Raw genomic sequence first — 27,291 nt, 5'->3', positions numbered from 1 at the left:
ACACAGAGAGAGGGGGAGGGAGAGAGAGAGACAGAGACAGAGGGAGGGAGGGAGGAAGACAGAGAGATTGATCAATCATGCAACATCTCAATGCATTGAGATAACTCAAGATTTAAACATGCATCCTGTTTTTAATATCATTTCTAAATATTATCACCAAGACTCGTTCGACAGTGCCTTCTAAACCCAGATCCTCCATCACCCTGAAGGACAAGGGCAGCAGACGCATGGGAACACCACCCCCTGTAAACTCCCCTCTGAACCCTGACTATATGGATTTGGATTTACAACCCTAATCCTTGACTGTTCCTGGGTCAATTCCCAGAAATCCCCCCCCTCCTGTACCGACACCACACTGACTGCAGCAACTCACGACAGCTCACCACCACCATCCATGGGGCAATTAGGGATGGACAGTAAGTACTAACGCAGCTAGCAATGCCCATACCCCATGAATGAATAACAAAGGTCAGCAGTCAGAGCACCACAACAATACAGAGATATGGGATGTCTCAGTGAAAAAAGCCAATGATGTTATTTATTGAAGAGCAATTGCTGCTGTTTTGTGGCAAACATCATCAGCCAATGTATATACAGCAAGATATACAAACAGCCTTGGGGGGGGGATACGGTGATACAGTGGTAACTTTTACAGGATTACTGATCCAGAGGCCCACACTAATATGCACAGGATGGGGTTCAAACCCCACCAGGGCATTTACATTCAATGGATAAATCTGGAAGATAAAGTGATGGCAAACATGAAACCACCATCAATTGCAGTAAAAGTCCATCATGTTCACTAAAATGTCTTTTAGGGAAGGAAATCTGCCATCTGTACCTGGTCTGGCCCTACATGTGACTCCAGTCACACAGCAATGTGGCTGACTCTTAACTGCCCTCTGGAATGGCTCTGAGTCAAGGGCAATAGGGACTGAGCAACTAATGTTGGTCTTGCTTGTGATGCCCATTTGCAGTTGGGGCTGTAATGACCAAAGTAACCCATTTAACTGTGATTGTTGGAGGCATAAACATTGGCCAGTACATTGGGGAAATCCCTCCCTGCTCTTATACAGGCAGAGCCATAGAGGATGCAAACAGACCCTTCGCCCCAGCGAGACCATACTAAATATAGTCCCAAACTAAACCTGCCTGCTCCCAGCCTATATCCCTCCAAACTCTTCCTGTTCATGTAGTTATCCAAATGTCGTTAAACCTTGTGATTGTACCCATATCCACCACTTGCTCAGGAAGCTCATTCCACACATGAACCACCCTCTGTGTAAACAATTTGACCCTAATGTCTTTTTTAAACCTCTCTCCTTAAAAATATGCCCTTCAGTCTTGAAATCCTCCATCCTCGAGAAAAGGCACCTAGCATTAATTCTATCTATACCCATAATTTTATAAACTGCTGCTGTCAGGTCACCTCTCTACCTCCTCCCCTCCAGTGAATAAAGTCCCAGGCTATCCAGCCTTTCTTTATAATACCTTTCCATACCCAGCAACACCCGGAACCCTGTCCAGCTTCTGGGATCCTTTACATCCACCCAGGATGTCAGTACTGAGGGGCCTCAGTTTAACATCTCACCTGAAACACAGTATCTGTCTCAGCACAGAGCCAAGAGTGACAGGCTAGATTTAATCCCAGGGGAGCAGGGATTGAACCCTCCACAGTCTAACTCTGAGATATGAGTGCTACCCACTGAGCCACAGTTGCCATTGCAGAGAGTGATGCTCTTGTAACCTGTCAGCAGCTCAGAGGGGAAGGGAGGCCATTTGCTTTATTTTAAAATGAATAATTAACGCAGTGAGAATCAAGTATTTTTCATTTGTTCACAGGGTCACTGGTTAAGCCAATATTTATTGTCCATCCTTAAAATGTTCAGAGTCAACCACATTGCTGTGGACCTGGACTCCCATGTCAGCCAGACCAGTGGGGCATGGCAGATTTCCTTCCCTAAAAAGGGGATCAGTGAACCACATGGGTTTTTAGGATAATTGAAATCATTGTCCCAAGCCTAGCTTTTCCATTTTCCGGATTCGGACCCAGGTCCTTGGAGCACCGCCCATAGTGTCACTGGGATCATAATCCAGAACCTATCACTGGGCTGCCACGTCCCCCTCACCCAGAGGCTGGTCATACAAGCTGTTCACCCGAGCCCCCAGTCACACGTCACCCCGACAGTTCAGCACCTTGGAACGTTTCCACTTGCTCATGTCCGGGAACATGTTGATCTCTTTCTTTGGTACAACAAAGTTGTGATTGGCGAACGAAATTTGCATCTCCTCTTCCGGGGATGAGCCTGCGCGCACACACATAACAGCATTAGAAAAATAACCCTGCTTTCCTACGGCACCTATCGCTAATGACATCCCAAAGTCCGTTACAACCAACAAAACACTGAATGAACTGTGGTCATTGTTGTGATGCAGGCAACTAAGTTACACACAGCAAGATCCCACAAACAGAAATGTCAACCCTGCAGTTTGTTTTTAAGAGTGGTGTCGGTTCAGGAATAAGTGCTGACTGGAACATCAGAAAGATGGTTTATACAGCGGCTTCAATACTGCCTTGAAACCCTCTGGAAATGGGGTGGGGGAGGGTTCAAGATCCACACTTGAACAAGCTTCGAATAGACCCAGGGAGGAAGACTTCCTATCAGCAATGCTATTAAAGCTAGCTCAACTGGTAAAAACACTGAGAAACTGGGAGTATAAAAAGTCTACAACAAGGTATCTGATGCTGTATGGCTGGCATTATGGGTGATACGTTAGATCCAGTAGCCATTAGTTAGGAGGAACAAGTCATCCAAAGCTTTCCTGCTGCTGCGTATTGCTCTCTGGTAACTTCTGCTGTGGTGTGTGTGTGTGTGTGTGTGTGTGTGTGTGTGCGTGTTAACTGACATCTGTACTTGGCTAAAAGATGCACATTATCCAGATTAGGTTTTCCTAAATGGCCCTTTTTCTTCCCAATTTGGCAATTCCAGGGCTGAGCTCCCAAATCTCACTCCACTTTGGCCTCTTCACAATTGACTTTGAAGCTTCCTAAACAAACCTGCCATCTTTCAGATGGTGAAGTCCATTATCACAATGGTCATCAAATTGAGCAGAGTCCTCTCCTTTATCCCTCAATCAACATCAGAAAATTAAAATATCTAATCATTATCACATTGGTGTTTTTGACACAGGGGAAGGATTTAAAAAGGGGTCCTGAGGGGTAACTTCCTCCACAAGAGGGTGGTTCAAATGTGGATTGAACTGCCAGAGGAAGTGGTAGATGCAGGGACAGGTACATTTAAAAGACATTTGGACAGGTATATGGATAGGAAAGGTTTAGAAAGGTATGGGCCAAACACAGGCTAGTGGGACTAGTTTGGTTTGGGAAAGATGGCTGGCATGGACGAGTTGGACCGAAGGGTCTGTTTCCGTGCTGCAGGACTCTATGACCCTCCTTTTTAAAGAGAAATAGCATCACAGGATCTCTTCTTTTCAGCTGAAAATTTCATCCAAATGATGGCACCTCCAACAGTACCGCACTCCCTCGGGACTGCGAGATTCCCTCGGGACTGCGAGATTCAGTTTGGATTGTGCTAAACCCAGAGGAGCAGGACTTGAGCTCAAGTCTGGGAGGCAAATTTGCAACATATCAAGACTTGGCTGACACCAAGGGGTCTGTTGGAGGGGGAAGGAAAGGTACACTAACCAAAAATCATTCCCATTTGTCTTTGTCCTTAGGAGTGGATTGGACACACCATAGAAAGGTACAGCACAGAACAGGCCCCTCGGTCCACAGTGTTGTGCCGAGGATTATTCCTAATCTAAAATAAAATAACCTACACACACACCCCTCAACTCACTGCTGTCCATGTGCATATCTAGCAGTCACTTAAATGTCCCTAATGACTCGGCTTCCACCACAATCACTGGCAACACATTCCATGCATTCACAATCTACATAAAGAACCTACCTCTGACGTCCCCTCTATACCTTCCTCCTAATATCTTAAAACTATGACCCCTCGTGGCAGTCAATCCTGCCCTGGGGAAAAGTCTCTGGCTATTGACTCTATCTATTGCCTTCATTATCTTGTATACCTCGATCAGGTCTCCTCTCTTCCTCCTTCTCTCCAGAGAGAAAAGTCCAAGCTTATTCAACCTTTCTTCATACGGCAAGCCCTCCAGTCCAGGCAGCATCCTGGTAAACCTTCTTTGCACCCTCTCTAAAGCCTCCACATCTTTCCTATAGTAGGATGACCAGAACCGGACCTAATATTCCAAGTGTGGACTCACCAGGGACTTGTAGAGCTGCAGCAAAACCTCGCGGCTCTCAAACTCGATCCCCCTGTTAATGAAAACCAGAACACCAGATGCTTTCTTAACAACCCTATCCACCTGGTTGGCAACTTTGAGGGATCTATGCACTTGAACACCAAGGTTCCTCTGTTCCTCCACACTGCCAAGAATCCTGTCTTTAATCCTATATTCAGCATTCGAGTTCGACCTTCCAAAATGCACCACGTCGCGTTTGTCCAGGTTGAACTCCATCTGCCATTTCACAGCCCAGCTCTGCATCCTGTCTATGTCGCACTGCAGCCTGCAATAGCCCTCGATATTATCAATCGCACCTCCAACCTTTGTAGTTTTTATAAATGACTTGGATGAGGGGGTTGAGGGGCGGGTTAGTAAATTTGCTAACACAAATTTGATGACACAAAGAGCAGAGGCCCAAGTACTGAGCCCTGCGGGACCCCACTCAACACTGACCTCCAGGCAGAATACTTTCCATCTACAACCACTCTCTGCCTTCTGTCAGCCAGCCAATTCTGAATCCAGAGAGACAAATCTCCCTATATTCTGACTTTATGAATGAGTCAAGATTAGGGAAGAAAAGCACAGCAGGTCAGGTAGCATCCGAGGAGCAGGAAAATCGACATTTTGAACAAAGGCCCTTCAGCAGGAATCATCATTATGGATGAGCCTACCGTGGGGAACCTTATCAAATGCCTTGCTGAAGTCCATATACACCACATCCACTGCTCAACCTGTCTCATCACCTCCTCAAAGAACTCAATAAGATTTGTGAGGCATGACCTGCCCCTCACAAAGCCATGCTGACTGCCTTTAATCACGCTATGCTTTTCCAAATAGTCATAAATCCTATCTCTCAGAATTCTTTCCAAAACTTTGTTGAGCACAGAAGAAAGATTGGCTGGTCTGTAATTGCCAGGGATTTCCCTATTGCCCTTCTTGAAAAGAGGAACAAAATTCGCCTCCTCCCAATCCTCCGGTACGACTCCTGTGGAGAGTGAGGAGGCAAAGATCTTTGCCAGTGGCTGAGCACTCTCCTTTCTTGCTTCCCGGAGCAGCCTAAGATAAATCTAGTCTGGCCCTGGGGACTTAACAATCTTAATGTTTGCCAATAACAGCTGACTGAGAATATAGAAAAGAAAACAGAAACAGCAGAGAAGCTAATCACAGACGGCAAAAAAAACCAGCCAAAATAAAGAGCTAGAAGAAGTGTAAAGGAAAGAAGCATTGCCACATTCAAGCTCCAGGTAAAACAGCGTGTGGTATGTGAGAGCTCAGGACAATCAGTAACACAGCAGAGAAATTGCAGAATGATTTTGAATCTTGGAGGACAGGCCTGAATCTAAGATTACTCCTGACCTGTCTCACCCTAACAGCGCAGGGTACAGAGGCCTATCTGAACAATAGGCAGCAGCTACTGTGACACTGACAGCTGGGCTGCCCATTAAAAATGTAAGTGAGATCCCCATTCAGCCCTTTCAAACAGGACAGGTAGCTGCCACTGAACAATACGGGAACACATCAGGAACCTGCAACAAGATACGCTACAAATCTCCAAAATCGCAAACGCGTTCCCGACCTGACAGGGTTGCGGGAGTTTAACCGGAGTCTGGTCAATGCAGGCTCACTTTATCAAACAGGTGAGGTGCAAGGCCAGTCGATGAAGATTGGCAGGTTTCTGAACAGCGAGTCTCCCCGTACACACTGGCTCACAACTTCCAAGAGGAGGTTATCGTTTCTCAATTCATTCTCAGGACATGGGCATTTACTAGCTATCTCCTGGCTGCCCTCAAGATGATGGGTGGATGGGTTTCTTGAACAAAATAACTTGTCAGGTCTCTTCAGAGGGCAACCGTGCGGGTCTGCAGTCATGTGCAGGACCAGACTGACTAAGGACAGTGAGGTTATTAGTGACCCAAATGGGATTTTATGACAATCTGATGGCTACATGGTCACTTTTACTGAGAGGAGTCTTTTACAATCAGATGTTTTCTCAGATTCAGGTTCTGAAAATGCACACAAAAGGAATCTGAGCATATGGTCCCTGGACTATTAGGCCTGTAGCCTCATCACCGGGCTCTATAACTCCTGCTGCGTGGTTCCACCACCTCTAACCTAGCAGTGCTGAAGCCAATTGGACCACCCATAGCCTGGGATAGCTTTTAAACATTGCACATCCTTGCCTCTCTACACCGCAGCACAATTGTAGGAGGCCTATTTACCCAGTAAACCTTTAGAAAGAGAGACTTAAAAGAAGAATTCCACAGAAAAAAAAAGTTGCAATCTGGGACGTGCAGCCTGAAACGGCATTGCAACTAGATTCAATAGGAACTAAAGGGAACTGGATTCTTTCTTCATTCGTACACATGATATGGGCATCACTGGCCTGGCCAGGCCAGGCCAGGCCAGCCAGCCATTCCTAGGGCAGCTCAGAGTCAATCACATTACTATGGGTCTGGAGCCACACGGAGGCCAGACCAGGTAAGGATGGCAGATTTCCTTCCCTGAAGGGCATTAGTGAACCAGATGGGATTTAACCACAATTAAGCGGCTGCTGTGAGATTCTGCTCTTTTTATTGAATTCAAATTTCACCATCTGACATGGTGGGATTCAAACCCATGTTCCAGAAGATTAGCCTGGGGTTTTAGATTACTAATCGAGTGACATTACCAGTATGTCATCCCTTCTCCTGAAAGACCCAACAAGGAAAAGGATTGCAGAACTGTGGGAAGACAGTGGGGTCATGTGAAGTTAAGAGTCATTGATGGGTCTCTCGTGTTATTTTACTGAATGAAGAATAGGCTCCAGTGCAGAGGCAAGCCCTGGATATTACAGCTAGTGTGTTCCCTCAGTCCGAATCCGCAGAGAGATTGCACACCCAGCACTCACCAACCCTGCGTTGGGGTGTCCTCCTCAGACTGTGATTGGTGCGGGTTTATAGGCGTAAAAGTGCAAATCTGAGAGATTTCTGTCATAAAACAGTGCAACACAGCCATTACATCTGTACTGTTGCTTTGATCTAACACAACCTTGCTCTTTCCCCACAGTCTTGCAAACCTCTCCCCTTCTGCTTCCACCACCCCTTCAGGCAGCACTTTCCTCAGCCTTCCTCCTGGTTTTTTTACAAACTGCCTTCAACCTGGGTCCCTCTGGTGACTGACCAGCCTATCACAGGGAAACATCTTATTTACTTGACCAAATTTATAACTTTGAATGAACGTGCAGAAATGATTACTTTGGGACAGAGCATGCTAGCAACTTATGATGTGGAGGGTAATAGGTGGACAGCATTTGGGAGGACTGGGTGGTTTTATAGCTCTGGCTCCTGAAAATTCTCCCTCACTGAGGGCTTCATCAACTTGTGTCAGGGTCTCAGTAAAGAGAGTGGTCAGTGATCAATCAAAATCCCGCTATCATGGCATGAAGCAGCCACCAGCAGGGGTGAGGGGGAATTCAATGGAACTGTCTTTTTTTTGTTCAGCCATTCCCAACAATCCAATAGGACAATCTCACCAAACATCGCATGTCACATACAGCCTGACACATCCAAGGAGCAGGATGTTGTGATGGTGCATGTCAGATAATGTTCCAATACTTTAAAAGGAAATTTCGAATTTCTTTTTAATAGAGGTGAGAACACTTTCTTTATTAAAATGTATTGTCACTGTCTTCTTACAGGAAACCAGCAGAGACTATTGTCTCCTGTTTAAAAATGGAGATGAGGGCCTTTTTCCTAGAGTCAGGAACCTTTGAAACTCTTCACCAGAACAAGACAGGATCATATAACTTTTTTTTTTAAAAAAGGCAACAGTAGTTGGATTCTTCACTAACAAGAGAGTCAGAGTGCATCTGGGGTAGATGGGTGTGTGGAGTTGAGGGAACAATCAAAGTAACCACGATTCTACCGAATGATGGAACAGGCAGGAGGGGCCAAGTGGCCTACGCCTGCTCTGAATTCACTTGCTCGTATGTTCAAAGCATGGCAACCAATTTGTGCACAGCAAGCTCCCACAAACAGCAAAATTATAACGAACAGGTCACCTTTATACTGATGATAACTAAGTTAAGAACTTGAAAATGGGAAACGTTACACCAAATCAAGATATCAAAATGCTGCAGAAGAGGGAAATCAATTAAAGCAGGTGAAAAGCTCATTACAAAAGGAGCACAACTTCATCGTAAAGATCAGTCAGCGCCTGGGAGCATTTCAGAGATAGGAATCACTCATGCTGCACTAGGGTTTGCAAATCGAAGTTTTAAGACCTGATGAACAAGCTAAAAGGACGCCCATCGTGAGGTTCCTTGTGAGTCATGCAATCAAGCTTTCCTGTTTTTTTTTAAACTGAACTGTGCAAGTTTCCCGTCCCACAGTGGTGCAATGCTGGCGTCACAAACCGATGGCTCTAGGTCCAATTAATAAACTTGTGCTCCTGTGAAATTACAACAGTCAGCTCCAGCCAAGAGCCTGAGAGGAAAATCAGCCAGTGCTCCTGCTCTTGATCAGCTGGGGGTCACTCACAGGGATCAGGAGAGGACAGGTACTTGGGCTCCAGTGTAATGTGCCCTCCACCCCAACCCCCCAATCACTGCACAATTTACAGACATACACTGTCTCTGCATACTTATTGGCACTGTACCAAAATTAGAGTCAATACCTTCAGGGAAAGAGAGAAGAAAATTATTTTTTTTTTAAAATCAATTTTGCTGTATCTATTACACCATCTCAGGCTTTGATCTTTTCAACGTAACCAGAATCTTCCTCCAAACAACCTTGACATTACCACCAAAAATGGTTTCTAGGCTCCACCAGGACTTTTTATTTGAGTCATGGGGAGGGGTTGGTCTCCAGTCCAACCCTTCCCTGCCGACAAAGTTTCCCAAACCAAACTTGCCTGCATTTGGCCCATACCCCTCCAAACCTTTTGTATTCATGTACCTTTCCAAATGTCTTTTAAATGTTGTAACTGTACCTGCATCTACCACTTCCGCTGACAGTTCATTCCATATATAAACATCTGTGTGGGAAAAGGTTGCTCCTCAGGATCTTTCTCCTCTCACCTTAAAAACATACCCCTAGTTTTGAACTCACCCACCCTAGAGAAAAGATGTTTGCTACTCACTTTATCTTTGCCTCTCATGACTTCATAGAGCTCTATAAAGGTCACCCCTCAACTTCCTACACTCCAGTGAAAAAAATGTCCCAACCTATCCTTATAATTTAAACTCTCCAGTCCCACCAACATCCTCACAAATCTTTTTGGAAACATCTCCAATTTAGTAATATCCTTCCTATAGCAGGATGATCAGGACCAGAAGTGGCCTTACCAATGTCCTATACAACTTCAATATGACACCCAACTCATACTCAATGGTCTGAGCAATGAAGGCAAGCCTGCTAAATACCTTCTTTACCATCCTGTCTACCTGTGATGCAACTTTCAGAGAATGCACCTGAACCCCTAGATCTCCCTCTTTTAAAACAATACACAGGCCCTACCATTAACTGTATAAGTCTTGCTCATTTAACCAAAATGTAATACATCACATCTATCCAAATTAAACTCCATCTGCCACTCCTCAGCTCATTGGGTCAATTGATTAAGATCCCTTTGTCATCTTAGGTAACCTTCATCAGTGTCAACTATACCACCAACTTCAGCATCATCCACAAACTTACTAATCAGTGCTTTAGGCCCGGAGGTACCCAGTGACTCTTTGCCACATCTATGCCCAAGCTGGCCCAGCAAGCAATGTGGTATTGACAAGGGCACTGATAGAGATGGAGCAAAATAATGTGAAGATAGAGACCATGCTGTCCATCTTATGACAGGACGAGCTGGAAAGGGCTGAACAGCCTTCTCCTACATCTGGTGGCAGCAGCCCAACCGCGTGCTGATTCAGAAATTCACTGCATTCAGCACTTGCTGCACTTAGAGACGAAAGGGGATCCTTTCAGTGTGAGGTGTGAGGCACAGCCTCACCACAATGAAGGGTAAGTCCTGGTAACACTGGGAGGACACCAAATTTAAAAGATAAACAATTGCACACATCAAGTCAAACACCTGCACATGCAACTTCTGAAAGATTAGCACATTGATTGAATGAATGAATGAATGAAGGTGGTCTGTTGCTCAGAGACTGACCTGACTCACTGGAACCTGCCATATTCAGCTCCAGGTAACTCCCTCACAACATCCGACCCGGAACCACACTCCGAACCCCCACCCCCGACCTCTCACCTTTGACTCCAGCCCAGTTAATTACCCCTTTCTCCCCCACAAACCAACATTCCGTGGCTGCGTCAAAAAGCCAGGGAAACATTCATTCAACGTGTCGGCCAACAGACTGAAAGGAACTTTATTAGCGCCCGTTTCCCCCGCGCACACACCGTGAAGGGGCAGGTCTCCATGATTGTGAGGGGCAAACGGTCATTCCACCGCCCCCCCCCCCCCGACTAGTATTCTCGCCCACCTTTCCCGGACTTGGGCAACGTTTTTGTGTGTGAGTGAAAGACGGGTTTTAATCTCCCCTTAACAAGGCTGGGCCAAGATAACGGGTGGGTTTTGTTTCGTGTGACGGGCCGTGTGCCCCGCACAAACATGGCGGCACGGGCAGGACAGGTTTGGGTCCGAGCGCGCCCCCCCCTCGAGGCCGTCGCAGATTGGGCGAGGTGTGCCATTGACGTCAAAGGCGAGGACAGTGACTGGGCGGCGGTGCTGTCAGTCAGGCCGTAAGCCCCGCCTATGCCCTGGGGGGTGTGGGGGGGGGTGGTGCTGGAAGTTTCTGGGTCCCTGAGGGGGCGGGACAAGGGTGTGTTTGGAGGTCAACACCGACAATGTTGGCGCTTTTAGGGCGTTCTGCGGTAAGTGAACCATATCTGACTCTCTTATATATCTCAGATGTGGCATTTGCAGAGTTTGTGTGTCTCAGCTCCTTTTGGGGGGGGGTGGGCCTGTCCCTCTGTCACTGCAATAAAAACACAAATTACTGGAGAAACTCAGCAGGTCTGGCAGTATATGGGAGGAGAGAGATAGAAGGGCAAGTGTTAAATGTTCACCAGTCCGTTGACCTTTCTTCGGAACTGACAGTCTCTAGGAAAAAGTGGTATTTATCTTGATGATGGTGGGCGTGGGGGGTGGAAATGGGGAGCAGGTGGTAGATGTTCAGAGGTTAAAAATCACCCAACGCCAGATTATCGTCCAACAGGCTTATTTGCAAGTACTGGGTTTCAGAGCGCTGCTTCTTCATCAGGTAGCTGTGGAGCAGGATCATAAGATTCAGAATTTACACCTGGTGAAGGAGCAGTAGCTACTGCTTCCAAATAAACCCATTGGACTATAACCTAGTGTTGTGTGATTTTATTTTTAGCTTTGTACACCCCAGTCCAACAACCGGCACGTCCACATCATGGAGTCCAGAGGGAGAGAGTTAAAGTTAGGCAAAGGGATTGTGGATGGTGAGCCAGGGAAGAAGACAGGCTCGCGAGGTGATAATGGGTAGACAAGCAGGAGGCAGGAAGAACACACCAAGCCTGGCAGCATCAGGAGGTGAAGAAAGTCAATGTTTTGGTTGTAATCCTTCTTCAGGACTGGGGGTGGGGGGATGTAAGGGGGTGCAGCTAAAAGGGGTGGAGGTGGGGCAGGGTCTGAGAGGGATGAAAATGGGTTAGCTGTGCTGAAAGGAGCCCACGTCATGACAGGACCTAAAGTGCACTGAGGTAAGAGTTCAAGCTGTAAAACCATTCAGTGTGAGATTGAGGCCTGAAAGCAGTCCTGTTCTGGTTACTGTACTCCTGGTCAGGGTGGGGAGGGAACCAGAAACAGGAGAAGGCTGTTCGACCTCACTAACCTATTCTGTCATTCAACATGATCACGGCTGATCCGACATTCCACACGTATGCTTCCCCGACCTTTACTCCCACAACCTTTGATCCTCCAACCAACCAAGGTCTTAAATATAACATGGAGGTGCCAGTGTTGGACTGGGGTGGACAAGGTCAGAAGTCACACAACATTAGGTTGTAGTCCAACTGTTTTATTCAAAATCACAAGCTTTTGGAGTGCTGTTCCTTCTCCTGATGAAGGACCAGCGCTTTGAAAGCTCGTGATTTCAAATAAACGTGTTGAACTATAACCTGGTGTCATATGACCTTTGACCTTACCCTAAAAATATACGAGGTCATGGTCCCATAGTTCTCTGTGGCATTGAGTTCAAAGATATATACAAACCTCTGAGAGAAGAAATTCCTCTTCATCTCAGCCTTAAATAGGCACCCTTTAATTCTGAGACTATGCCATCGGTTTCTAGTTTTTCCCAGAAAAAGACGTTTGGTATGCTTTCCTTTATTGGTCAGAGTATTGAGTACAGGAGTTGGGAGGCCATTTTGTGGCTGTATAGGACATTGGTTAGGCCAGTTTTGGAATATTGCGTGCAATTCTGGTCTCCCTCCTATCGGAAGGATGTTGTGAAACTTGAAAGGGTTCAGAAAAGAATTACAAGGATGTTGCCAGGGTTGGAGGATTTGAGCTACAGGGAGAGGCTGAATAGGCTGGGGCTGTTTTCCCTGGAATGTCGGAGGCTGAAGGGTGACCTCATGGAGGTTTACAAAATTATGAGGGGCATGGATGGGGTAAATAGACAAAGTATTTTCCCTGGGGTGGGGAAGTCCAGAACTAGAGGGCATAGGTTTAAGGTGAGAGGGGAAAGATATAAAAGAGTCCTAAGGGGGAACTTTTTCACGCAGGATGGTACATGTATGGAATGAGCTGCCAAAGGATGTGGTGGAGGCTGGTACAATTGCAACATTTAAAAAGGCATCTGGATGGGTATATGAATAGGAAGGGTTTGGAGGGATATGGGCCAGATGCTGTCAGGTGGGACTAGATTAGGTTGGGATCTAGTCAGCACGGACAAGTTGGACCGAAGAGTCTGTTTACATGCTATACATCTCTCTGACTCTAGTGGCACACTTGCTTGCCTCCAAACTAAAATAAGAAGTTAAACACAACAGTAATGGATGGTTAATAATTCTCGGTGAAACAAAGCCAAGGTGCAGAAAGGGCTGTGGCATATACTGCAAGCTTCCTGATCTGAAGTCACTTCAGCAGAGGCTAGAAATCTAACTCCGGATTTATTTGGTTACAAAGGTTTGATTACAAAGGGCATGATGTATTAAATAGCTCCACTCCCATCCCTAACAGATGATCAGAGCATTTGTATATTTAACTTCAAATATTTTCCGCAAATTCAAAAGCTGTCTTCCATTATATGCGTAGCCAATGCTTGTTTTGTGTGACAGTGTAAGCAAACTAACAGCTAAATTACGGAATGGCTTTGAAAGTTGATTCGATTTATTATCATCACATGTACGAGATATTGTGAAAAGTATTGTTTGCATGCTGTCTAGAAAAATCATACCTTACATAAGAACACAGGATAATAGAACAGCATACAGAATGTGGTGTTACAGCTACAGAGAAGGTGCCAAGAAAGATCAGCTCTAATATGAGAGATCTGTTCCTAAGTCTGATAACAACAGGGAAGAAGCTGTTCTTGAATCTGTTGGTACATGTTTTCAAATGTTTGTGTCTTCTGCCTGTTGGAAGAGAGTATAACTTGGGTGGGATCTTCAATTATTTTGGCTGCTTTCCCAAGGCAGCGAGTTCAGATAGGCTGACAGAGTTTGTCAGGGTTTGCAAGTGATAGGCTTTATCCGAAGCATGCAATCTGAGAAGTTTTATTTTTCACCTCTCCACTCTTATTGCTGAAGATGATGTCCTAGGGATGAGTGAAAAATTTTGTAAGGATATAAATCAGAGAGTAGTAGGCCATTCAGCCTTTTGAACCCACTCTGCCATTTAGTAGAATCATGGCTGATCATCTGTCTCAACTCCTCTTTCCCACTCACTATTCCTATCTGTTGATTCTTTAATATGCAAGATTCTGTTGAGCTCCAACTTGAATACAAATCAGAAGCAGGCTGTTTCACCTCTCAAGCCTATTCTCCTTTTGACTAAAATCATAGTTCATCTGATTGTACCTTCAATTCACATTCCTGTCTACCCCACTAACCTATTATTCCCTTGCTTAACAAGAACCTACCTACCTGTGCCTTAAAAATATTCCAAACTCTGCTTCCACCACCTTTCTTTACGAAGAGAGCTCCATAGACGCATGGTCCTCCTGAGAGGAAAAATAATCCTTAATATCTGTTTTTGATGGGTAGCCCCGATCTTTAAAAAGTGACCCTAGTGCTAGATTCTTCCACCAGAGAATCCTCTCCAAATCCATCTCCGTCAAGACCTCCCCGAGATTTTATATGTTGCAATCAAATTGCCCCTCAGGCCAAATGGTCCATGTCTGTGCCTGTGTAAATATATACCATGCAGAATTATATGTACAAAACTCCAATTGAACATTTCTACTGAACATTTATGCCAATGTGCATAGTGGAATGAAATGTTTGCTTATTTTCAGTTTTAGTGAGGATGCTGTTGTTTCCCAGCCTGATAAAGAAGCAAACCTACCATTTAGAATGAAATAATGACCAAACAATTCTGCCTAGTGCACCATTCTACTGGCTTAGTTATAAAGGGCATGGTGTTATATTAATAGCGCATTCTATCCAGATATAGCTCTCTGTGTAACTGTGCATTGTAGACTGAGTGGTGTGACATTGACTTCCAACTTGCCTTATTTCCCCAGGAACAGCTGCATCTGAGCAACATGTCTGTCTTTACTGACTGCTTAAACTGAGGTTAAATACAAAAATATCATCTCCCAGGTTTGATTCCTGACTTTTCCATCACTTGTTAAGATCATTGACACTTGACTCTCCCATTTGCTTTGTTGTTGAGGAAAGACAATTCTCTGAGCACCTCTCTAAGAGTCATAGAATCGTACAGCACAAAACAGACCCTTCAGACCAACTCATCCATGCTGACTAGGTTTCCCAAATTAAACTCATCCCATTTTCCTGCATTTAGCCCATTTCACTTTAAACCTTTCATGTACCAGTTCAAATGCGTTTTAAATGTCGTACCTGTACCTACCACCTTCTCTGGCAGTTCATTCCACATCTGAACCACCCTGTGTGTGAAAACTTTGTGCCTCAGTTCCCTTTGAAATCGTTGTCCTCTCACCTTAAAAGTATGGCCTCTAGTTTTGAACTCCCCAACCCTAGGGAAAAGAACTTTGCTATTCACCTTATCTACGCCCTTCCTGATTTTATAAACTTGGTTTTGTCAGAACAAAGTTAAAAATCACACAACACCAAGTTATAGTCCAACAGGTTTATTTGGAAGCACTAGCTTTCGGAGTGCTGCTCCCTCATCAAGTAGCTATGGAGCAGGATCATAAGACACCGAATTTATAGCAAAAGATTACAGTGTCATGCACCTGAAACAAGATATTGAATAAACCTAGATTGCTGTCAACACCATTTTGACAGAACAGTCATACAACATAAATGATGGTTTCCCCTTGAATTGGTATTCTTGCAAATTGTCCTGATAAGTACAAGACAAAAAACAGTTATGTTGTTATATGTGGTCATCCAACATTTTCCAACATTATCTCCATAATCCCTTTGTCATTAGTCTCTCTCAGTCTAATTTCTGTCCTGGATATGCTCAGTTATTAAGCTTCCACAGTCTTCTGGAGCAGAGAATTCCAAAGATTCATTACCCTCCTAGTGAAGAAATCCCTCCTCCTCTCTGTTTTAAATAGCTGCTCCTCATTCTGAGACTGGTTCCCCTGGTTTTGGACTCCTGGTAAGGGAGTCATCCCATTTGTATCCACCCTATCGAGTTGTGAAGAAAGCTGAGCTCTGTTAGAGTAGTTGTTATATTTGCAGATGACACTAAGAAAGATTATTAAGTTGCAAAGAGGAGCTAAAGAAGCTACAGAGGGATATAGATATGTTTAGTGACTGGGGAAAGATCTGGCAAATTGAGTATTGTGTGGAATTGAAGAATGTGGTGCTGGAAAAGCACAGCCGGTCAGGTAGCATCTAAGGAGCAGGAGAATCAACCTTTCTGATGAAAGGCTTATGTCTGAAACATTGATTCCCCTGCTCCTCAGATGCTGCCTGACCAGCTGTGCTTTTCCAACACAACACTCTTCAACTCTGATTTCTAGCATCTGCAGTCCTCACTTTCTCCTATTGTGTGGAATTATCCACTTTGGCAAGAAAAATGACAACCATTTAATCTAAATGGTGAAAAGTTGCCTAGCACTGAGATCCAGCAGCACCTGAGTCTCCTGGTAAATGAACCACAAAAGGTCAGTGCAGATACAGCAAGTAATTAGAAAAGCTAATGTCTTCATTCATTGCAAAGGGAATTAAATACAAAAGTAGGGAGTTACAGAGGACATTGAAACCTCATCTGAAGTGTTCTGTGTAGTGTTGTTTCCTTATTAAAGAAAGGATGTAAATACTCTGGAAGCAGTTCAGAGAAGGGTCACTGGACTAATGTCTGCAATGGGCGGAGTGTCTTGTGAGGAAAGGATAGACAGGCTAGGGAGAAATTTTCTAATCAACTTGTCCAGCAATGCTGTTACACACCTTTGGAGCACAAGGAACTTGAACCTGGGCCTCCTGGCATGGTGGTAGGGACATTACCACTGCACCATAAGCCCTTAGACTAGGCTTGTATCCTTTAAAGTTAAAAGACTTGACAGGGTGCATGCAGAAAAATGTTTCCATTTGAGGGAGATTCTAGAAAGAGGATCACTGTTTGAAAATCAGGAGTTGTCCATTTAAGACCGGGTAAGGAGATTTCTTTTCTCAGAGGGTCGTGAGTTTCAGGGACTCTCTTTGTCAAAAGGCTGTGGAAATAGATTTTGAATATTTTTAGGCCAGAAGTAGGTTGTTTGTTAAGAATCTGTGTGTGAAAGGTTATTTGAGGTAGATAGGAATGTGGAATAATCAAATCTGTTATGTTCTCACTGAGTGGCAGAGCAGCTTAAACGGTCTGATAACCAAGTCCTGCTCATCCATCATATCTTTACCTGTAACTTTCAAACAAACACCAGGATGTAGCTTAGGCCGGAGTAAATTACTGCAGTTGTTGGATTCTTTATTGAAAACAAAAAATGCTGGAAATCACAGTGGGTCAGGCTGCATCTGTGGAAAGAGAGCAGGTTAACGCTTCAAGACTCGATGACTCTTCATCAGAGCCCTTTGTTTTCACCAAGATGTAGCTTGTTCAGTGGCAAGGAGGCCCCTCCTGTCAGATTGTTCCTGTAGCTCCAGATGTCACCCCATACCATTCACTGTCCTGTAAGTGGCTGTGGTAGGGAAGACACAGTCACTCACCACCTTACGGAGTGTGTCTTTGCAAAGAAGGATGATTTCTGTGAGGGTTCCTCCCAAAAGCTCTGTGATGCAGGACTCTGTGCTGTTTGGGCTTTTCCCGGGGATGCAGTGAGGGCTGTCACCTCAGTAATCGATGATCTTTGGGTCTGGTTGAAACTTGTCAGCATGTCCAGGAAACTGACAGGTTCCGAAGTTCAGGAATACGTGTTGTGGAGCACTGTAAAGCTTGGGGCAGCTGCCACTGAAATTTACAGGGGAAAGGACAGAGCTTAAAGGTTCTTCCACCATAGCACACCAAGGGGCTGGACACAGTGTCAAACCCCTGCACTGTATGTTTTCCATAAATATTTAATATAATCTGTAATTGTGTGTAGTGAGCCTCTTATTGAAAGAAATTTACATTATACTGCAATATACTTTATGTAGCTTTGAATTTAACCTGTAATGTAACTCTGAATAAAATGTATGAGTTGAGTTAACACATGCTCCTAGCAGCTTCCACTGTTGTTGGAGTTGGTGTCGAGCAAAGCACTGCTCCACAGGCATCGGCCACCACCAGGGCCTCATTTCGAACAACATGTGATACAACAGCACGGTGTTGTGGGGAGAGAGGCAGATATTCAATAATTAGGGCATCACAGCTGACCCCAATCCTTTGCCATTCGTATCACTCCTAATCAGGAGCAGGAAACTGGCTTAGATCATTTTATGTTTTTATAACAGACAATGCTAAAAATATTCAGCAAGTAAGTCAGTGTCTGTTGAGAGCCTGGCTTGGTTAATATCTCCTCTTGTCTGAACTGGTCTTCTCCACATCATCTGACCTTGTTCCAGCCATTCTGCTATTGGCCTGGTTGAGGGTACAAAGCCAGGAATTTCTCATGAACATTCTCAGTCCATGTTCCCAGGTAGCACAGCCACATTGACACGAGTGGCTGCTGTAAGGTTATTCGGTTCCTGCGTACCTCGACATTTCGGAATCTGCAAAGACCATTTTGAAGAAACAGCCCGGGAATGGGAATTTTCAGCAGTTTCTTCTAAACATCTGGATTGTATTGATATCAGCAGTGAAATATCTGGCCTTTTTCCTTTTATTTTATTTTATGTTTTGTTTTTGACAGATTTAGAACGAGGGAGGAGAAGGCTGTTAAGACACAGCCCTCATTACATGTGTGTATCATTTCAACCTCAGATTAACTGCTCTGGAGTGGTAAACAAGCAGGGCAGAATTAAAGGAGGGGCTGTGCTTTTGGCTTTTATGTTTATGTTTCCACGATGGATAGAAAGAAGGATTTCCTGAAGGTACAGTATGAATATTTACAAATGAAAATCTATTGAACAAAGCAGCAGTCAGCTCCTTCCACTAACACAAAACTAACACTCCTTTTCCTCTAACATGATGCCTGCTTTAAAGCTCTAACCACTCTGATCTGCTATCTAAGTGGGCAGGGTTAGCAAAGCCAAAGTCTGTATTCTGGCAGCTCTGCTGTGTTAGGTAAGAAAAGGCAAGGAGGTACTCTGTCCACGCTCAAACAGAACTGTAAACATCAAGAAGGATGCCCCAGGACCAACCTAGCTTCCATCCACAGTCAACCGACCTCCAGAATTTCTTGTGATGAGGGTTTTGCTGGCTAGGCCAGAATTTATAACTCATTCATAATTGAGTTTGAGAAGATGGCGTGGAGCTGTTGTTTTGAGTCACTGCAGTCCTTGGGATAGGCAATGTGCTGTCAGGAAGGAAGTTCCAGGTTTTTGAACCCAATAGCAGTGAAGCAACAGCGGCAAATGGGACTAGATTAATTTAGGACATCTGGTTGGCATGGAGACGTTGGACCGAAGGGTCTGTTTCCATGCTGTATGTCTCTATGACTTTAAGTCAGGATGGTGAATGAATTAGAGGGGACTTTGAAGGTAGTGGTGTTCACCTGTATCTGCTGTCCTTGACCTTCCCAATGTTATTGGTCACTGGGTTTCAAGGGTGCTGTTGAAAGACCGTTGGTGAGTTGCTGCATTGCATTTTGGAGATGGTACACACTGCTGCTACTGTACCTTCATGGTGGAGGGAGTGAACATTGAAGGTATCAAATGGGGAGCTGAACAAAGATCATTTTCATTGTCGTGAAGTATGTCCAGTTTCTTGAGTGTTATTGGAGCTGCATCCATCCAGGCAAGTGGAGTGTTTTCCATCACACTCCTGAATTATGCCTTGTAAATGGTGGACATATTCTGAGGACTTAGGAAGTGAGATACTCACCTCAGAATCCATAATCTCTGACCTACTCTTGTAGCAACTGTACTTAAATGGTTAAAATAAAGACCTGCAGATGCTGGAAATATGAAACAAAAACAGAAAATCCTGGAGAAACTCAGCAGATCTGCATCATCTATGGAAAGAAAGCAGAGTTAATGCTTCCAGTCCAGTGACCCTTCTTGTCCACAGATGCTGCCAAACCTGCTGCATTTCTCTAGCAATTTCCAATTTGGTTATTTGTATGGCTAGTCCAAATCAGTTTCTGGTCAATGGTAACCCTTGATTATGTTGATAGTGGGGGATTCAGTGAGCTTAATACCATTGAATGTCAAGGGGTAATGGTCAAATTCTGTCATATTGGATGTGGTCATTGTCCAGTACTTGTGTGGCGTGATTGTTACTTGTCAGCACAGGTCTGGATGTTGTCCATGTCTTAGTACATTTTAACACCAACTGCTTCAGTAATTGAGAAGACATGAATGGTACTGAATATTGTACATTCAGTGAATATTCACACTTCTGACCTCATGGTGAGAAAGGCATTGAAGTAGCTGAAGATAGTAGGGCTCAGGAATTAAGGTTTTTGTGCAGTGTTAGTGTCCTGAGCTCACTTGGGGAATCCACTCTCAATCACTGCAGTAACCTTTGTTGGAAAACAATTGGGTGGATCTTTTTTATGTATCTGTTCTTGAGATGTGGGCAAGGCCAACATTTATTGTACATCCTTGGTTGCTTTAGAAAAGGTGGTGGTGAGCTGGCACCTTGTGGTGTAGGGACACCCACAGTGACAGAAGGGAGCTTCAAGGTAGGAGGGCCAAAATATTTCCGAATGGTGATGGTGCAGGCCTTGGAGGGGAGCTTGTACATAGTGGTGTTCCCATGTTTCTGCTGCCCTTGTCTTTCTGGGTAATAAAGGTTGCAGGTTTGCAAGGTGACGGTAAAGATGATTTGGATTTAGCTATGATGCCACAACTGTTGAATTACTCAACAATAATCAGCATCTAGATTCAAGTGAAGGATAGCCACGTGGATGAGTCTGTGGGGGGAGAAATTAGGCAATTTTGTTATTTTTATAATTGCTGACTCATAATGGTTCACATTATAGAGTAATCAGCAATGTCTGCTTTGCCATCGAGACTGAATCCTGGTGAGAGCTCAGTGGAGGTGGCCTAAGATCGACTTGGCTTTCCTTCATTTAGTCCCTGGTGACTGTAGGCTCTTTCAATGAGCTAATAGTTACTTCTGCCCCTTCGCTCAATCCTCACCAGCACATCAGTACCCCTGAGGAGGTCAGCAAACAACGTGCAAGCTGCCCTTCTGTTTATCTGGGAGATGTTTGAAATAACAGAGTTATAATCCAGTAAGGCGCATCGCTGTCCTAGAATGTCAGTCAGAGGAGCTGCTGATTGACTACAGCCTTCCAATGCAGGATCAGAGTATACATGCAGCCCTCCTATTGCCACAGGGGATTTGTTGTGTATAATTTTTAATTTATTGATTGAATGTGAGCATCATTGGCTAGGCCAGCAGTTGTTGCCCTCCAACAGTTGCTGACAGTTCAGAGTCAACCACATTTGCTATGAGTTTGGAGTCATGTGACAGCTAGGCCAGAGAAAAGCAGCACATTTCCTCCTTTTAAAGGACCTTAGTGAATCAGGTGTGTGTTTACAACAATCAGTGGTGGTTAACATGAGCCTAATTCGGCTGGCATTTTAAACCAGATTCTTATCAGATTCAAGCCCATGAACCAAGCACATTGACCTGGAATTCTGGATTGTTAGTACATTACCACTCTGTTACCACTTCACCTGAATTGTCTGTGTTGTAACAGATATAACCTTGTGGAAGATGTTAGCAGTGCCATCAGTTAAGAGGTTTCCTTAAAAAAGGCAAGGTTTTAGTACATTTCTTTAATTCTTTATTTTATCTTTCCTGTTTTCTGTTCTCCTATAGGTGTTTATTATGTGTTATCATGCGAGTTATGAGGTATAATATTTACTGAAATTGTAATAAAATGAAACTGGCCATCTTGCTGACTTGGCCTTTATGATTCAATGGTAGAAGCCAGTCATTGCAATGTCAATTACCAACAACACAGAGCTAATATACAAACATTCAAATAAAAAATACACAGCTTGGCAAGTGTATATTGTAAAAAGGACCCTGGGCTGAAGTTTGTTGTAAGATCTTTGTGAACCTGAGCTATGGACACATCCTATCCCATTATGACTGTTAACCAAGGTCTACAACTCTGTGATCTTTGTGGCTGGCCAATTCTGGCCCTTTGTGCTGATTTTAATCACTCCATTATTGGGAGCCAGGCCTTCAGCTGCCTGGGCCTTAAGTTCTGGAATTCCCTCAATAAATTTCTGCCTCTCCTTCCTCTTTTAAGATAATACCCAAAATCTAAATCATTGATCTGTCTTAATATCCCCTGTGTAGCTTGATGTTAAGATTTGTTGACATTGCAGTGTAAAGCCTTGACATTTTTCTGCACTAAAGGCCCATGCACATTGTTGTTAATTTGCTACCTGTTCATAAACAATTCTTTTTATTATATTTAGCTCCGGTTCACCGCATTGAAGCCTGGATGTTTAGTGAGGCCCGTAGCTCCCACAAAGCTTCCTGGACGGTATCTTGCCCATCAGAAATCTTTGCCTCGGCTGCCAGTTCCTCCTCTCCAGCAGACTCTCGAGCGTTACCTGCTGGCCTTGGAGCCCATCGTCAGCCAAGAGGAGTTAGAAAACACCAAGCAGATTGTCAAAGAATTTGGCCAAAAGAGTGGAGTAGGAGAGAGGCTTCAAGCAAGCTTGGAAAGAAGAGCAAGGAAGACTGAAAACTGGGTATAATTCTGGGTTCCTGGCTGATGTTGCTTTGATTTTTGACTGATTGGTATGTCCAAATGGTGGGGACAGAGTGAGCTATTGCTCACAAGATTTGAGACAAACATCTCAACAATTCAAGAAAGCATCTCACCATGACCGCCTCCAGGACAGGGGCTGTACAGGTCATGGGTTAGGCCACTTTTGGAATATTGCGTGCAGTTCTCGTCTCCTTCCTATCGGAAGGATGTTGTGAAACTTGAAAGGGTTCAGAAAAGATAGTACGGGGATGTTGCCAGGGTTGAAGGATTTGAGCTATCGGGTTGAACAGGCTGGGGCTGTTTTCCCTGGAGCGTCGGAGGCTGAGGGGTGACCTTATAGGCGTTTATAAAATCATGAGGGGCATGGATAGGGTAAATAGACAAAGTCTTTTCCCTGGGGTGGGGAGAGTCCAGAACTAGAGAGCATAGGTTTAGGGTGAGAGGGGAAAGATATAAAAGAGATTTAAGGGGCAACTTTTTCACGCAGAGGGTGGTGCATGTATGGATCAAGCTGTCAGAGGGAAATAGTGGAGGCTGGTACAGTTGCAACATTTAAAAGGCATCTGGATGGGTTAATGAATAGGAAGGGTTTGGAGGGATATGGGCCAGTTGCTGGCAGGTGGAACTAGATTGGTTTGGGATAACTGGTCGCCATGGACAAGTTGGACCGAAGGATTTCTTTCCGTGCTGTACATCTGATTCTATGACTCTATGACAGCAGGAGACGGGCAATAAATATTGGCCCAGTCAGCAACGCCCACCTCCCATGAATGAACTTTTTGAAATATTAGTTGAGTGTAGCCAAATATCCGTGGTGGTGTAAAGCTAATTGCACTATCATCTCTAAATCATACAGCAGAAAGGAGGCCATTTGGCCCATTATACCTGTGCTGGCTTTTAGAAAATATTCATATTAATCCCCAGCTCCGCAAGTCACATTTTTGCCCACGGTTCAGGAAATTTCTTCTACGCCACAATATGACTGGGTTGTCATGTTGGAAGAAATGCCTCACCGTGGTTGTCTGTGCCAACAGTTCTGCTCATTGAACACGTCCCAGAATGAATGGACTGGCAGTGGGCTGAGTTCCTGATCTCATTGGTACCCTCTACAGCTGTAATAAATCAAATGGGCTTCAGTAATGTGTGTGAGCAAGGAACCCCCACACTGATTCAGGGAAGGAGGCAGTAACAAGTACACGTTCCTCATAAATGGTCAACTAAGGAGGTCTGCTTATTATGGGATGGGCTTTTTAGAGCAAGGTGAGTTGTCAGTCGGGATGTCAGAGACCAGTGTTTGATGCAGCAGTCAGAAGACTACAGTAGACCAATGGTTTTGACACAGGGCTGGTCATTCGTGAACCTGGATTCAAATCCTGCCATGGCAGATGATGGGATGGGTAATGGATACTAGCCTAGCCATTGAGGCCCACATCCTGTGAATGAATTTTTTTTTAAATGTAGGCATTACTGTATCAGTGTGTGGTTGTGCTGTGCTCAGTGTGCTAGCCATTTAATCCAAGCTCCAAAAGCCGTATTGGAATATGTCCTTCTGGTCTCTGGCACAGGACGGATGCAATGACACATTCTCCTCATTCTCATTCCATCTCTCTCTGTCGTGGTAGTCCCAGTGCTTCAATCCACAGAGGACAGAGGTGTCTCTATTCCCCTTGGAAAGCCATGCACTAAAGGATGGAAGTGGAGCTAACCTTTTACACACACACTTCTTTAAAATCAGCTTTTTATTTTGCAGATGCACATTACTCAAAGGGCCAACTGTTCCTAATTTGTATGTTCATTTGCTCTTCACACTCCTGCTCCTCCACCCCTCCCAATTGAACCCAAATCCCCACAGTTTTCCCGTGAAATCAGTTGAAAATAACACCAAAGCTAAATGTCTGAGTAATGGGGGCTGAGAGTAAAGGGGTTAATGAGCAATGGCTGGAGCAGGGAAACTTTGGATCCTGAGAATTGGTTCAGGCTGTTTAATAGTGTGGGTGAGTGTTAAGGCTGTCTTCCCCCAGATTCATTTTTGAGAATGTGGCCACCCAAGGCTAGAGATGGAACCTAATATCACTCTGGGCCTCTCCACTTGACTGCCTTCTATTGCAAAACTTGTATGTGTGCATCAGGCAGCACTTAGCAGCAACTCTGCACAGGTTGCCTTCGCTAATCCCTATTTCCTGTCTGGATTCTCATGTGATCATTGTTTCTCAAAGCTCACATTATCTCTTGTCTGCCTTGTCCAGCTCTCTGACTGGTGGTTGAGGACGGCCTATCTGGAATACAGACTTCCCGTGGTAATCCATTCCAGTCCTGGTGTGGTGCTGCCGAAGCAAGATTACTATGACCGTCAGGGGCAGCTCAGGTAATGGTCAGGCAGTACAAAATTCATCTTAAATTAGCCGGGGCTGGAGCTAACAGAAAAAGATATAACTCCAGTCATTATTGTTTTCCACATTCTCTACTGGAATGTGTCTGTAGAATAACGCACCTAAAAAGAGGCTATTCAGCTCATTTAACGTATGCTGGTTCTCTGAAAGAACTGTCCAGTTAGTCCCACTCCTCCCCTCTTTCGCTTGGCCTGAAAATCCTTTTTTTCATTAGATTAGATTCCCTACAGAGTGGAAACAGGCCCTTCGGCCCAACAAGTCCACAACGACCCTCCGAAGAGCAACCCACCCCCTGACTAATGCACCTAACACTATGGCAATTTAGCATGGCCAATTCACCTGACCTGCACACCTTTGGACTGTGGGAGGAAACCGGAGCACCCAGAGGAAACCCACGCAGACACTGGGAGAATGTGCAAACTCCACACAGACAGTCACCCGAGGCTGGAATCGAACCTGGGACCCTGGTGCTGTGAGGCAGCAGTGCTAACCACTGAGCCACTTAAAAATATTTCACCAAACCCTTGGGAAAGAATCAGCTGCCACTGAGGCAGCATGTTCCACATCACCACAACATTCTGTGTATTGGTTTTCTTGCTGCCTCTGGTTCTATTACCAGTTATGATAAATCTGTGCTTTCTGAGAACTAACCTGCCCACTAGTGAAAGTAGTGAGGGAGAGGTTGGGACATATCAGACTAGCCCTGACATCACTTTTTCTTCTGTTCAGCTCTGTCCTGTTTTCGGCAGATGAGATTTTCCAAGCCTGAGTTCTAGATTGTATCAGCTCCTTGTGTTTCCTATTAATATGTTCACTGGAGCTCATTGGTAAAGTGTTGAAGGTGTCGAGGACACGGATCTCACCCGAAGTAGAAAATCTGCAGCTATCCTCCATTCTCCACATTGGACTGGGAGAAAGAAACAACAGCTTCTGGTTTTGGTTGAAGAATTCCCCGTCCACTCCCAACCCTTGAACAATAACAGTTTGCTTTATATAGCAGCTCTGCCATAGTTAAACATCCCAATAATGCAACATTTGGCATCATACGATAGCAATGGCCAAACCTCCAGGAAAAAGGGTCGGTTTTAGGAAACATCACATGTTGTGCACTCTCTTCTACACCATTTGCGTCTGCTGTTGCTCTTTCTTCCCGTTCCACTGCCTCTTTGGCCATACTTTATTGTCGTCCTCCCTCTATCTTGCTAGTCCTCTTTCCTTCTCCTCTGCTGTGCAGTACTTCTCATTCTGCTTCCTTATCTTGCTGTGGCTCAGTAATCTGTTCCACTCCTCCTGTTGCTCAATTTTCAGCCCAACCTTTGTACAGGGTAAACTTTACCTCAGAAATGCGAACAATGCCAGACAGCTGCTTTTGGTACTAGCTTAATCTTAGATTATTTGGAGCTACCTTTCTCACTCTTTGACCCTTCACTGTATTTTCCTCTCTGTAGGTGAAATTTCCCTTCTGTTCCAGGGCAAAGACATCCCATAAGTCCTCCCTCTTGATCAGATTGCTGTCACTGTGTCTCCAACCCTGTTACCTTCTCCTTTGTCAGTGAGTTGCATGTGAAGGGTTTATGAATACAGAAATGCAGCAACTGTCAGCATCCCTAACACCATCTCAGCTCTGACCTACACCACTCTTTCCTTCTCTCAAATTGCTAGTTCTCCTCTTGTAACCAGGATGAATGGATTAATCTCCGGGACACTACTGAGAGCAGCTCTGGTGAAACAGGTGCAAGAGCACTTCAAAGGTTAAGTTGAAAAAAAATAAAGAATATAGTGTTCTAAAACTATAAAGAATATAGGAAACTAAAATTGGGAAAAGTTCTTGAGAGAATGGAACTCATTGTTAATTTCTAGTGAATACATCACATGAAAATAATCAGATTACTGAACGATAACTCCTCCTCCCCCACACACACACACACACACGCACACAAAAAAAAGGAAGAAATGATAGAGTCAGAGACATGTACTGCACGGAAACAGACCCTTCCGTCTAACTCTGGATTAGTGGTGCTGGAAGCTTTTGCCCGAAACGTCGATTTTCCTGCTCCTCGGATGCTGCCTGAACTGCTGTGCTCTTCCAACACCACTAATCCAGAATCTGGTTTCCAGCATCTGCAGTCATTGTTTTTACCTTTGCTGTAACTCGTC

The 27,291-nt window shown here is 44.6% G+C and overlaps 2 protein-coding genes across 3 annotated transcripts in view; one reads left to right on the top strand and one right to left on the bottom strand.

Annotated features, from left to right (window-relative positions):
* ptpa (protein phosphatase 2 phosphatase activator) overlaps nt 1-10,553 on the bottom strand; it is a 56,203-nt gene extending 45,650 nt beyond the window's left edge. Inside the window, exons 1-2 of the mRNA XM_043720628.1 lie at nt 10,456-10,553; nt 2,197-2,306 (exon numbers count right to left, since the gene is read on the bottom strand). Coding sequence (XP_043576563.1) covers nt 2,197-2,306; nt 10,456-10,477 — 132 coding nt within the window. The 5' untranslated portion in view covers nt 10,478-10,553. The remainder of the gene's footprint in view (nt 1-2,196; nt 2,307-10,455) is intronic.
* Nucleotides 10,554-11,084: 531 nt separating this feature from the next.
* crata (carnitine O-acetyltransferase a) overlaps nt 11,085-27,291 on the top strand; it is a 47,644-nt gene continuing 31,437 nt past the window's right edge. Inside the window, exons 1-4 of one of the 2 annotated variants that reach the window (XM_043720627.1) lie at nt 11,091-11,174; nt 18,752-18,932; nt 22,446-22,724; nt 24,991-25,109. In XM_043720627.1, the coding sequence (XP_043576562.1) occupies nt 18,906-18,932; nt 22,446-22,724; nt 24,991-25,109 (425 nt within the window). In that variant the 5' untranslated portion in view covers nt 11,091-11,174; nt 18,752-18,905. Of the gene's footprint in view, nt 11,175-18,751; nt 18,933-22,445; nt 22,725-24,990; nt 25,110-27,291 lie in introns of both variants that reach the window. The other variant, XM_043720626.1, reaches the window with a different exon arrangement.

This window comes from Chiloscyllium plagiosum, chromosome 30 (assembly GCF_004010195.1).
Source record: "Chiloscyllium plagiosum isolate BGI_BamShark_2017 chromosome 30, ASM401019v2, whole genome shotgun sequence".
NCBI classification, from domain to species: domain Eukaryota; kingdom Metazoa; phylum Chordata; class Chondrichthyes; order Orectolobiformes; family Hemiscylliidae; genus Chiloscyllium; species Chiloscyllium plagiosum.
This window is presented reverse-complemented; position numbering and strand designations above follow the sequence as displayed.